At 41.1% G+C, this 13,327-nt stretch overlaps 1 protein-coding gene and 1 long non-coding RNA gene across 2 annotated transcripts in view; one reads left to right on the forward strand and one right to left on the reverse strand.

The window, feature by feature from the left end:
- LOC133257335 (uncharacterized) overlaps positions 1–13,327 on the forward strand; it is a 37,698-nt gene that overhangs the window by 14,450 nt on the left and 9,921 nt on the right. The window contains exon 2 of the long non-coding RNA XR_009739501.1: positions 984–1,033. This is a non-coding gene — a long non-coding RNA (uncharacterized LOC133257335). The remainder of the gene's footprint in view (positions 1–983; positions 1,034–13,327) is intronic.
- The window catches only part of RAB10 (RAB10, member RAS oncogene family), a 66,970-nt gene continuing 64,303 nt past the window's right edge, over positions 10,661–13,327 (reverse strand). Inside the window, exon 6 of the mRNA XM_061433083.1 lies at positions 10,661–13,195. Coding sequence (XP_061289067.1) covers positions 13,112–13,195 — 84 coding nt within the window. The 3' untranslated portion in view covers positions 10,661–13,111. The remainder of the gene's footprint in view (positions 13,196–13,327) is intronic.

Consider the following 13,327-nt stretch of genomic DNA (forward strand, 5'->3'; position numbering starts at 1 on the left):
CCCTTAGAAGAAATGGAGTAGCCATCATGGTCAACAAGAGAGTCCGAAATTCAGTACTTGGATGCAATCTCAAAAACGACAGAATGATCTCTGTTCGTTTCCAAGGCAATGGAATATTACTCAACCATAAAAAGAAGAAAATCCTGCAATTCTTGTCAACATGAAAGGCATTATGCTGAGTGACAAATACTGTACGATCTCACTTAATAGTGGAATCTAAGACAAATGAAAAAGGAGCTCATAGATACAGAGAACAGATTGATGGTTACCAGAAACAGAGGGTTGAGAGGTAGAGTGGAATGAGTGAAGGTGGTCAAAAGGTGCAGACTTCTAGTTATAAAATAAGTCCAGGGATGTAATGTACATGACCATGACAGTGGTTAATAACACTGTATAGTATATTTAACAGTTGCTTAGAGAGTAGATCTTAAAAATTCTCATCACAAGGAAAAACAATCTTGCAGCTATGTCTGGTACAGGATGTTAACTAGATTTATTGTAGTAATAGTCTTGCAATGTATACATACATCAAATCATTATGTTGTGCACTTGAATATTATGTTATATATCAGTTATACCTTAATTTAAAAAACAGAATACATTGTTTAATTTTCATATATTTGTAAAATTTCCAGTTCCCCTTCTATTACTGATTTCTAGTTTCATTCCGTTGTGGTCAGAGAAGATGCTTTTAATATTTCAATCTTACTGAGACTTGTTTCATATAATGCTATTTCATAAATGACCAGAGTCTATTCTATTTGCTACTTATGTGAGCACTTTTCATTACAGTCATTACAATATTATGGGAATTCAAATTTTAATAGAGACATTTAATCAGTTTAAAAAAAGGAATTGTAAACTCTAATCAGTTGTATATAATATACCTCTATGAGGTACAAGATACCCATATTCAGTGGTAATATTATAGTATATACACATCTCGTATTATTTTCTAAAGTACTGCTCTATTTTTACAACAGATATCAAGGAGCAAAAGTGCCCTCCATTAGGACATGGACTCCCAGGGAAGGTAAGCACCCAGACATGGGAATCAGACCCACCTGGGATAGGGCCTGAGTTTTTCTCTCTGCTAGCATGATTCTGACAAGTTGCATAATTTGCTGAGTTTGTATTGGGTTGGTCAAAAGTTTGTACTGAGTTAATCCCTAGGTTGGGAAGATCCCCTAGAGAAGGAAGTGGCAACCCACTCCAGTATTCTTCCCTGGAGAATTCCATGGACAGAGGAGCCTGGTGGGCTACAGTCCATGGGATCACAAAGAGCTGGACTCAACTGAGTGACTAACACTTTCACTGGGTCTTCCCTGTTGGCTCAGTCGGTAAAGAGTCTGCCTGCAATGTAGGAGACCCCAGTTCAATCCCTGGGTTGGGAAGATCCCCTGGAGAAGGAAATAGCAATTCACTCCAGTATTCTTGCCTGGAGAATTCCATGGACAGAGGAGCATGGTGGGCTACAGTCCATGGGGTCACAAAGAGCCAGGCACACCTGAGTGACTAGCACTTTCACTTAGGCATAAGACGTGATGGGATGGAAAACCCTGAATGAACTTTTTGGCCAGCTCGATATTCATTCACTTGCCAAATGGGGACAATAACACCTACCTCATGGAGGCTGTATCTAAAGTCAGAATTAACTGAAATCAGATTATAAAAAGTGGATGGCATAGCAGGGAATTACGGTGCACTGTGTCCAGCCCTTTCCCTTTGAGGGCTGAAACTAGCATCTTTGAGGACCCTAGGAATCCCTCCATGATCCTAAGAAAATACCACAAGAATGTCTGCTTTGCAGTCCCCTTTTCTCACTGAGAACTTCCCAGCAGAAAATAGGGGCACGAGAGATCAGGTTCATTCATTCAGCAAATACTTACTGAGTGTCTTCCACGTGCCAAGTCCACAAGGTACAGTACGTTCCCTACATATGAACCTTCAAGTTGCGAACTTTCAAAGATGTGGACACGCATTCGCATGTCCAGTATTGTAAGTTCACATTTCTGGCATACATTGTCACATGTGTGCGTCCTCTACAAGTGGTTGAGCTTCTGTATACCGTACAGTACCGGATAGAACACAGTAGTGCAGTATCTTTATTTCAAACCCAGGATGTCCAGAAGCAAGCATAAAGGCAGGGGTGCGGTAGCTGGAACTATTGTACTTTTCAAGGCACTGTACTGTAAGATTAAAAATACTTTCTTCATTTCTTGTCTTTGTTTTTTACATATCATTTGTGTGAAAACCTGTAACAGTATTATAAACCTATAACAGTACAGTACGATATAACTGATTGTACTAGCTGGGTACCCTTATTAATCTTGTTGGACTTACAAACAAATTGGACTTACAAACACGCACTTGGAATGGAACTCATTCGTGTGGGGGGGACTTACTGTACTGCAGACACAGCAGGGAGTAAGAGGAGTCCCTGCCTATACGGAGCTTCTAGCCCAGTGGGGAGACAGGCTATAAACTACTGAACAAGTAAATTCTAACATGTCAGGTGCTGGGAAGAACTATGGAAGAAAACAGAAAGCAAGGAGAAAAGGGTAGGGAATCCAGGGCTGGGGTGGTTGTTGCTGTTCTGTGCAGAGTGGCCAGGGAAGGCATGAGTGATAAGGGGACATTCAGGCAGGGACCAGAAAGAAATGATGGTGTGAGCTGTTTTGACTTATGGAAGATGAGTTTCTCAAACAGAAGAAACAGCGAATGCAAAGGTCCTGAGGCAGAGCATGGTCAGAATGGGAGGAGGGGCGATGGGGGAGATTTTAAGGATTTGCGTTTTTATTTTGGTGAGATATGAAGCCTTTGAAGTATTTTGCAACGAAGCATGATGTAATCTAAATGTCTTCAGAGGTCACCATCCACAGCATTGAGAAGAGCCCATGGGCAGGCGAGAAGCAGACCCAGCAGGGCTCTTTCTGCTGGAGCTGATGGATGCTGGCCCCGGTAGAACTGTGGTGATGGGGGAGGCAGGGGGGTTCTAGGTGTATTTTGAAGGTTCAACCAGTGGGATTTGATGGATTGGGTTTGAGGTGTGAGAGAAGGAGAATTCGAGGATGGTTGGAGCAACTGGAGGTTATGACTTCGTTGTTTTCTGAAATGGGGAAGGCCATGGAAGAGTTGGGCAGGGAAATACAGAGATTCCTTTAGGACAGTTACAGCAGCGGGTGTTTGAACAGGCAGTGGATGAGTTTGGAGTTGTGGAGCTATTGGAGTCATCAAGACATCAGGGTGTCTAAAGCCATGAACTTGGATGAAGTTCATTGGGGCATCAGTGTAGGTAAAGGGGAAAGAAGTGGTCTGAGAACTGAGTTCTGAGACACTTCAAGACTTAGAGGTCAAGATGATGAAGAGGACACAGCAAGTCTGAGGAGGACAAGGGAGGGAGGGAGAAAGTGGTGTCCTGGAAGCCAAGTGAAGATGTTTCAGGAAGGAGTGAGACAGGAATGAATCAACATCTCAGGTTCGGCACTGCTGTGACCCCAGCAAGAACTATCCTGACAGGGGATAGGTGCAGCGTTGACTTAACTGATTCAAGGAGAAGCAGCAGAGACGAGTAGACAGCCCTTCAGGGAGTTTTGCTATGAAAGGGAATAGAGAAATGGATGGGAGCTGGAGAGGGATGTGGAGACTGGAATCAAGGGAGGGTGCTTTACTTTTGGGTAACTATTAGAGACCTTCCAGCATGTTTCAAGCTGTTGTTTGCCCTACTCTGGTGTGAAACATGAAAAGAGATTTCCCCTCTTCTAGTTTTCCACTTCTCTAGAAAGCATTTTCTTTCAGACTTCTCCAGTCAGTGTTATTCTCTTTAATTACTGTCACCGGTTTAAAAGGGGAAACTGAAGGGACTGTTTGAGCCCTGCCTTGTGCATCTCACTGGATTTATCACAGCCTAGCAGTGGAGGTTTTAACACCGTCACAGCCCTGTACTTGGTTCTTCTAGTCCTCAAGGAAGTGGAGAGGCACCAGGATAGAGTGGACACACCCTGGATTGGGAGGAGGGCTACCCAGGCTCCCTGCAACCCCACTCAGTTATTATCAGCTGTGTGATCATGAGCTGTCATGTTGCCTCTTTTGTATGTGTAAACTAAAGCCCTGCAATATGATTTCTAAGTGACCTATTTGTCCCTTAGTTGCCCTTGCTTTTTTGAGAATTTGACTGTGCATTTATTTATTTTTAATATTGATTTGGCTGCACCAGGTCTTAGTTGAGACACTTAACTCCCAATTGCAGCGTGTGGGACCTAATTCCCTGACCAGCGATCGAACCTGGGCCTCCTGCATTGGGTGCTTGGAATCTTAGTCACTGGATCACCAGGGAAGTCCCAGGCTATGCATTTAATATTATCCTGCATTTCTAGGTGTCTGCTGTGTTGCCTGGCTCAAAGCACATATGTGAAGCTTGATCAATTCTCATTTATGTGTTCATTCATTCAGCCCTTTAGCATGATTGACTGGGCAGCTACTATGGTCCAGGAAGAGTCAGGCACTGGAGATCCAGTGGTAAACCAGGCAGATTTTATCCCTGCTCTCAGAGCCTGCTCCCTAACTAGAAGGGCTCTCCTTAGTCTTCACATGGACCATCAGCTCTGTAGTGTCCATCACCTGTCAATGTTATTTCTCCCATTGTGTTTCTGGAAACCACATCCTTGGGGTCCACTCGAGATCCGTTGTTTCCTAGGCCAGTGGCACAGCCCCACAGGATCTCCCTCTTTCCCGGTACACTTGTTCCTTTGGTTAGAGTATGTCCTCCAATAGATTCCTGAGAAGTCAAACAAGGGAAGGAAACATTTAGCTGTTTGCCTATTTGGGTACATCACTTTACATTTGACAGGTAATTAGAATGAGTGTAGAATTCTACATAGAATATCCTTTCACTCAGAGTTGTTTTCTAGGTCTCCATATTACTTGAGGAACATTTATATACATTCAGGTTCTTGATTCTTTTATATGTGACCTATTTTTCTCCTCTGGATTTAAAAAAATTTTTTCTTTTATCCTTGGAGTTTCAAAATGTCATAATCAGTGCAGATAATTTTTTGTTTTTTGTGCTAGGCCAATCTGGAGACTAAAATCCCTCAATTCTGGGAAGTTCTCTTATATCTTTTCTCTGATAATCACTTTCCTTCTGTTTTCCTATTTTCTTTTTCTAGAGTTCCAGCTAATCAGATTTTGGCCTTTAGATTGGTCCTCTAAATTTCTTATCATTTCCTCCTGTGTTCCATTTCTCACTCTTTTGTGTGTGTTTTTTAATTTGGGGAGATTTCCTTGACTTACCTAATTCTTCTCCTGAATCTTTTATTTCAGTTGACAGTTTTTATTTTAGAGAATCCTATCTCATTTCCTTTTTAATGAACCCTCATCTTGTGGTTTTTGGATTCAATGTCATCTCCTATCCAAGAATATTAATTAAAGTGAGTTTAGCTTTTTCTTTGATATTCTGCTTTGCTTTCCCTTTATTTCCTTTTTTGGTTTTGTTGTTGTTGTTTTATTCTCTCATTTATGTTAACATGAAGAACTGAATATTCTGATTGAATGCAAATATCTGTTAGATCTGAGTGTCAGGCATGCGGATTTTTATTGATTTGTCTATATATTTCTGTTTGAATGATCTTATATATACTAGGTAGATGAGAAACTTTACCTATGTCCATCTATCTTGATGACTGGAGACCTTCAACATAGAATATCTGCAATGAGCCTACCTTTTAGTTGGCAAACCTCCACGGACAGCATTTGTGAGTCTTTTCTCTTGGGCCAGGTTTCCAGAGAGGACATTCCTAATTTTCGGCCTGGCTGCCAAAGTTCTGGGAGAGGGAAGGGATAAGGAAGGAAAGAATCTGAGAGGAGCTCATTGTTCAAGATGCAGATGTTCACGAAAGTCCTGGTATTTGACCCTATGACTCATCCCCACTTTTCCCCCGTACCGGGTCTGGAGGCTCTGTCACTGCATTTCTGCCCATGTGAAGCCCCTAGGAAGGGTGGTAGCAACTCCTGGCTGTGAAGGGTGAGCATGGACACCTCAGGATCCCATTACTTCATATACAGACTTTCTACTCATCCCCATTTTTAACCCATTGCCACATGTTTATCTTCTCTGCAGTCCCCAGTACCTCTAAATTCTGCAACTTGTGGGATTCAGAAAAAATTGCTCACTTTTTATTGACATTCAACACTTAAGATTGTCATTTCTTCCCTAGTTAGCTGTTTTCTATCTCCCACCTAAAACACAGGTCAATTTTTGCATAAATAAAATTTTAAATTCTTACAGATCTCTTGCCTTTTTTCCCCCCCGGTCTTTGTAGAATTATACTTTGTAAACTCCTTTACTCCCATCATTTTGGGGGTTGAGAGAGGGAATTTAATTTTGTGTGGCTGCGTTTCCCATAAATTCTTGAAAATGGATCTCCGACCGATGGGCTTGGGGGAAGTTTCTGGTGTCACAATGAAGAAATGCAGTTCCCAGGAAGGGTCGCAAGGTGGCTCCAGCAACTCTGTATTTAATTTACAGTTTCTTCATAGCCATAATTAGGCAGAAGGGAACCACAGAATCAGGACATTTAAACTGGACTGCATCTCTGAGGGCTTCCTAGCTCACTTCCTTTTACAGACAACAGAGATCCATGGGAGTCAACCAGCTTATCCTGTATCTGGAGGTAGTTGCAGGAATAGATTGGGCTTGAATTTTAAAGTTCTTTTAAAGTTATATTTGAAGTTGCCTTTAAAATGGAATACAGATGTGAATGCCTGAAAATGGGGATGGAAACAAGGAGGCCAGTGCAGCAGGAGAAAGATGCAGAAGGAAATCACTGCTTCACTGACCACACGTCCTGAGCTCCTGCCTCATGGGCAGCCATGCGCTAAGTACTGTGAAGACACGAAGGAGAGGAGGGTCCCTGCCTAACAGAGCTTCAAGTCTGGGAAGGAGACGAGCCAACAGGAAACAATTAACCACAAGCCAGGAAGTCTGCAGTACATGTCCAGGGGAAATGTAACTCAAGTGCTACAGAAAGGAGAAGTGGGTGGTCACTTCCCTGCTCCAGACTAGGGAATAGCCTTACTGGTGTGACTTGAGCTGGCCTTGGAAGAACAGCCCTTCTCAAACTGGTATGTGCATGAGTTATCACCCAGGGCTATTTCAAAGCAGATTCTAATTCAGTATAGCCAGTGTGTGAGGTGTGTGGTTGTGCACGCCTGGAACTGAGGTTCTGCATTTCTAACAAGCTCCCAGGTGACGTGGCTGACCTGAAGACCATACTTTGTAAGGGTGTAGGCACCGGTTGGTTCATGAGCTTGGCCGCACATGCAATCACACAGGAAGTCAAACAAAAAAACCAGAGAGATCTTGTGTTAATTGGCCTGGGGTAAAACTTTGGCATTAGTGTTTTTAAAAGCACTCCCCCCATATTCTAATGTGTAGTAAAGTTTGAATGGCACTGAAACGGGGCATTTATCATTCTTTTCGTCTATCCAGCACCCAAATTTCCCACCTCTGAGTTAGAGCCCACCCTTGTAGCTCAGTTGGTAGGTAAAGAATCTGCTTGCAATTTGGGAGACCTGCCCGGGTTTGATTCCTGGGTAGGAAAGATCAGCTGGGGAAGGAAACAGTAACCCACTCCAGTATCCTTGCCTCAAGAATCCCATGGACAGAGGAGCCTTGCAGGCTGCAGCCCACGGGGTCGCAAGAGTTGGACAGACTGAGAGACTACATCACACCCACTCTGGAAGCTGAAGACAAGACACTCCCTTTCCCCCACTTGCCTGGAATTCGGGTTCCATCAACCAACCCAGGCTTTGCAGCAAAAGCTGCGGAAACAAAAGAAACAGAGGCTGAAATGAGCAAAGATTTTGCATTGGTGGCAGCTGTAGTTTCAGTGAGAATTCTTGGAGTGCGATACTCAGCAGCAGGCACTGTAGCACCTTGGTAGACCAATTCTGCTAAGCCTGATTGAGTGCTGGTCTTGGCTGCACAGCATCTCAGACTGGTTCTTGTTCCTGCAGACTGTGTAGCATTTTAAACACACAGCACCCTTTATAGGTAAATACAAATTTTAAAACCCACGTTGACAATCATGCAGGTATGTAATAAGGCAAACACCCTTGTAAACAACATTCATGACCAAGATACGATTTTACTGTCCCCCAAACCCTGTTGTGTGCCCCCATGATTTTTAACTCCATGACTTACCGGGTAAACCAACCCTAGTCATTTCCTTAATATTCCTTATAGTATGTCTGTACTTCCCTAAACACATTATGGTTTAGTTCTGCTTGTTCTTTCTTTCCATCTTTTGTTAATCTGCCATCTCTCTCCCCCAACTCAGTGAAACTAATTGAAGAGACTGGGATCAGTTGTCCTGTAAAATTTACTAGTCTGGATTTTATTGATTGATGTAATTTAATATATTCCTGTCAGAGTTCCTATAAAATTGGTAGTTGGATCTAGGTACATTTGATCCGACTGAGATTTGATTTTTGGTGGTGGGGGGAGACGGGTACAGGACACAGCCTCAGCATAGAAAGTATTGTGTTCTTGGTCAGAAGATACATAAATATCTGGGTTTCTCTTAACTTGCATTAGAGCCTCTATCACTTTGTAGTTCAATGACATTTAATGTTAGAAGTTCCTGAGTTCTGTGCTACAGATTTTCTTTCCTTTGTAACTGTTATTCTCTCTTTAAGTGCAGCAGGAACACATCACCTTTTTGTCTTGGTGCTGAAGTTTAGGACTTCAATGTCCCAGCAGAACACTTTCACTTGGAGCACTCATATCCCCTGTGTGGCTCTTAATCTTAGGGTCATATTGATCTCGTATCAACCTAGGAGATTGGCATAAACTATACCCAGCTGCCTTTTCCTTCCTCCCCTATATTTTGACTTACTTCATTACTACTATTCACTGCTGCAGCCATTAATAAGTAACAGGAGTCCCCTTCAAAGTACATCGCCCCAGAAAGCCAATTAAGATAACTGTGAAAAGCAACTGCATTATCATTTACTTCCAGCCAAGAGGTGGTGTGAAGTAGGAGGAAACAAAAAGGACAAGCTGGTAATAAGGGGTGATAGAGGTTTTAAAGAAGAAAAGCAGTAAACTGAGCTAAGCACTTTTCAAGGGCATTGTTCTTTGTGAGAGGTACGAAGGTCGGGCTAAATGGCTACATTAACTCGATAAGATTAAGGCTACACTGGCATTCTTTCTGCTGGCTCTAGCATATATTTATTACCCCCATTATAATCAGTGTAACAACCAAAGCTCAGGACCTTATCCTGAGAAACTGTGATGTGGTGAAGAAGATGAAAGCAGACTGGGCCGTAGCTTGGTTTCAAAACTCGATTCCAGCACCAAGTGGCTGTGCAACCTTAAGCAAATCACTTAACCTGAAACAGTTTATTTTGTAAAGTGGGTACTACTTCACCAGGCTGTCGATGACAACCTGAAGAACCTAGAACAGTGCCACGAATACCTAGTCCGAATACCTAGTCCATTTCCTAGTAGGCAAGAAATACTCCTTCACATAATCCCCTGTACATAAAGCCTGCCCTCTGCCATCATTTTAGTCAGATCTTAACTCAAATTCGAATTAAAATAGCAACCTTGTATCTGACCTTTAGAATCCTTGTTCCTCTGCTTCCAGCCCATCTATATACTTGTTTTCCTCAAACACACTGCAGGGCTCACAGGGACTCCCCATCACACTGTCCAGTTGGATTTCTGGTTTTTCACACAAGCAAAGCATGTTTCTAATTTGCTTGTGATCCCTTCTTACCCTCCCCTTAGCCCATTCATTCAATCCACATATCTAAGAACCCAACTCCAGTGCCTCCTCCTTCAAAAACCATCCCAACTATTCTCACCAATTCAATCTCTTCTATTAACACAGCACCTAAAACCACAACTATTTGGCCCTTGTATACGTCTGCCTGATTACTAATTCCTTCTGCTTTCTAAACTACAAGGTAAACCTAACAGCAGAGGCTCTTGTGTCCTTTCCCTATACCAATCTCAAAGGCACAATCATAGGCTCCACCTTAAGACATAAAATTCTGTGCTGATGAGAGGTAAACAGGGAAGCATTTAAAATCACTCTAGGTGATCCTTCCAAAAACTACAGTTATAAGAAAACCTCTGCTATGTCCGTCCAGCAGAGATAATCTTGTCAACAAATGTGTACCTTTATTTATTGACTAATAAGGCCTCGACACATGATCAAACATTTCTTTCACCAATACTACATATGAAGAAAGCCAAAGTTGTTTCTTATGGTTCACAAAAAGAGTGGGAAACACTTTACATGTTTCAGGTAAGAGGACAGTCACTGCTAAAACAAGAATTTCTCCCCAGTGTGGTAGCCTTACCTTGGTGCCCCTGAGTAACAGCTGACTTCACTTGTGGTTGGCACATTCTAGTAGTGTTGGCTGGCAAGTGACTACAGTTGCGTGTGCTCTCTCGACGCCAGCATGATTCTGCTTTTAAAATGCAGTTTCTTCCAACAATAGCTCTTGAGATTGCCTTCCCAGCTTTCCCTAGTTGAAAAGTTATTCCCCTCTATTTCTGTTCCTCTAATATCCAGTTTGCTATTGCACTATTTTCAGAAGGAATCCTCCATCTTAGACTCCATAAATAAATGAAAACCAAGTCACGCAGTTGGAAATCAAGTTTTGTTTTTATATGAACATAAGTAGACCATCTAGAAATATTTCAGTTTATTTAAATTGTTAAGTAGAATATGAAACCGAATTTGTAGCTAGTACCAGAGGATGGACTTAACTGTTTGGTGTTTAATGAGAACAGCTTCTACACAGGATCCCAAGAGACTTACAGAAAAAGGGGCAAAGCCCTATTATTAAGCAAATAAAACTCAGGTTTCAAACAGGTTATACAAAAATTGATTTATACTCCATTTCCCTTTTTTTTTTTGATATTTAGAAAGTGCAGATTTAACAAAAGGTAGCCATATCCTTTCTATGTACAATGCCGATTATAATTTATTGCAAACAACAAAACTGTCAGTCTGTTACCCAAAAATCCCAGTGTTTAGCTCTCAAACCTTAAGTCACTGAATTGAGTAAGGATTAAAGAGGGTTAAAAGTAAAAAAGCTACTGCCACATTCCAGATAAAGAAAAACAACAAACACATTAAAAATTAATCTAACAACAATAGGTTTAACCTAAAACTTTTGAGAAGCTTAACATCATTTCATTATTATTTTTAGTGGAAAATTAGGGATTATTTGGCAATGCTGCTTTTACTAGTAGTAAACAATGATAAAGTCAAGTGAGGGGAAAACCTAACAACCACCAGTGAGGCATATAAAATCGCTTTTAGGGCACTATCTGAAAATTCATGGATGTTCACAGCAGATATGTCCCTGTGTTGTTTACGTGAGCCAAGAGGTCATTAAAATGCTATCCACGACACAGAAAGACTTTTCAATGGAAGCTGCTGTCCTAAACTCAGCCTCTGCTAGAAATGAATCATGCTATTCACAATTATTTCAACAAAGGTATCATCTTAGGATGCTAGCAGCATAGCAAACTTAACTTACCCTACCCTAATGATAAGCAGTAAAGCAAAACTAGAAAAATGAAGGGGAAAAAATGGCAGGGCAAGAGAGAGCCTAGAGTTTCTTATCTTTACATGAAAAGCCTTTGTTGTTCTTTTTTTTCAAATCCAGAGTAATACAAGTTTCCCAAAGGGATGTGAAGACAGGACTTAAAATCAGTAACAGCCTAAAGTACTTCTAAATCTTAAGGTAAAGACAACTTAACACTGAAAAAGTGTTCTTCATAGGCCAAATCTCAATATATTTGGCAAACGTGTTAATAAATTTCACTCCTCCTTCCCACCTTTTTAAAACAATTTTGGGCTACCAAACTGCTAGAGGAGTTGCCAAAATGGAGACTATTCAAATTTAGGTTAAGATATTTATTCTAGGAAAGTGAATAGGCTATACACTTAGTTAGAAAGACAAACCACAACACCCTCCAAACACTAGTGCATGCAATTAACTCTTCCATTTCATAAACTCAATGGAGAGAGACAGGAAGGGAACAAAGCGGGAGAAGAGAAGAGCAACGTGAAGTCAAGAGCAAATGAAGGAATCCGGGACAGAAGCTTTAGGGGACTGAGAAAATGAAGGGGAGGACACGGTTAACTGACATTGGATAGTAGGCAGTCAGGATTTATCTTTCAGTTTACTTAGCAAGTTAAATCAGTGCTTTATGTTAAACTCCACAAACCCACTAGTTTACCCCTTTCATTTTTAAATAACTCATACCACAGGGTGGTGGGGAAGAAGCAAATAAAGCAGCATGCAGGAAGAGACACGAGGAAAAAGTGGCCAAGGAAAAGAATTGGTGGCAGGAATAGTTTTAAATATCAAGGCCACTTAAAATGAGACTCAGCAAACCAAAGCGATCATTTCTGTATTATCCTTTGTCCTCAATTAACTACTTTGAAAATTACAGCCAAGCAAACCACAAACATTTTAATGCTTTATGTTTCGATGATATGTCTCCTGCACATGCTTCCACCAAAACAAAACAACAAAAAAAAGGAAAAACCAAAGAAGTTCCTTTCCACATAAGGCACAGGACAAAATTAATCCCATTTACATATTCAAGGCGAAAATGAATGTTTTCCTGGCTTTTTTCTTTTGCTATCACATGTCTATAGATTATAGGGACTCAAGCACATTTATCCATGACAGAAAATTCCACTGTTGTACAAAATAAAATTGTTAATTCTAACTTTTATTCTTATACAATTTGCAGAATAGAGTTGAAATGATTGCTATAGGTTTTAATGTTGATAAGAATTGGACTATAATACAACTGAAATGCAGTGGTGAGCTGAGCAAGTACATTTAAAAATGAACTCACAGACATGATTCTTCTATACATTTTTTGTTTGAGGAAAATTATAAAGTCAGCAAGCAGTCACAGATGAAACAACAAATAAAACAGGTGGACTAGAGAGTTAAGATGAGGAACGAAAATATCTGTTTAAGAGTTAAAAATGGGACAGAGTGGTTTATTTTGCAGCAAGAAGAGAAAACAGGGTGGTGGATGGCAACTGATGGAACAGCAGAGCGCTCAGCAACATTTGCTCTTCCAGCCTGTCACACCTCCTCCACTGCTGATATCTACGTTTTCACTGTTGGGCTCTTTTACAGGGGTCTGCAACAAACACACAAGGAGAGCAACCCGTGAAAAACACTGCCATGGATACACCAAGATTCAACAGAAGTATTCCCATAAATGTTAATTATGTAACAAGATGCAATTACAGTCACATGAGATACGTTTTCT

Source organism: Bos javanicus, chromosome 11 (assembly GCF_032452875.1).
Source record: "Bos javanicus breed banteng chromosome 11, ARS-OSU_banteng_1.0, whole genome shotgun sequence".
Taxonomy (NCBI): Eukaryota; Metazoa; Chordata; class Mammalia; order Artiodactyla; family Bovidae; genus Bos; species Bos javanicus.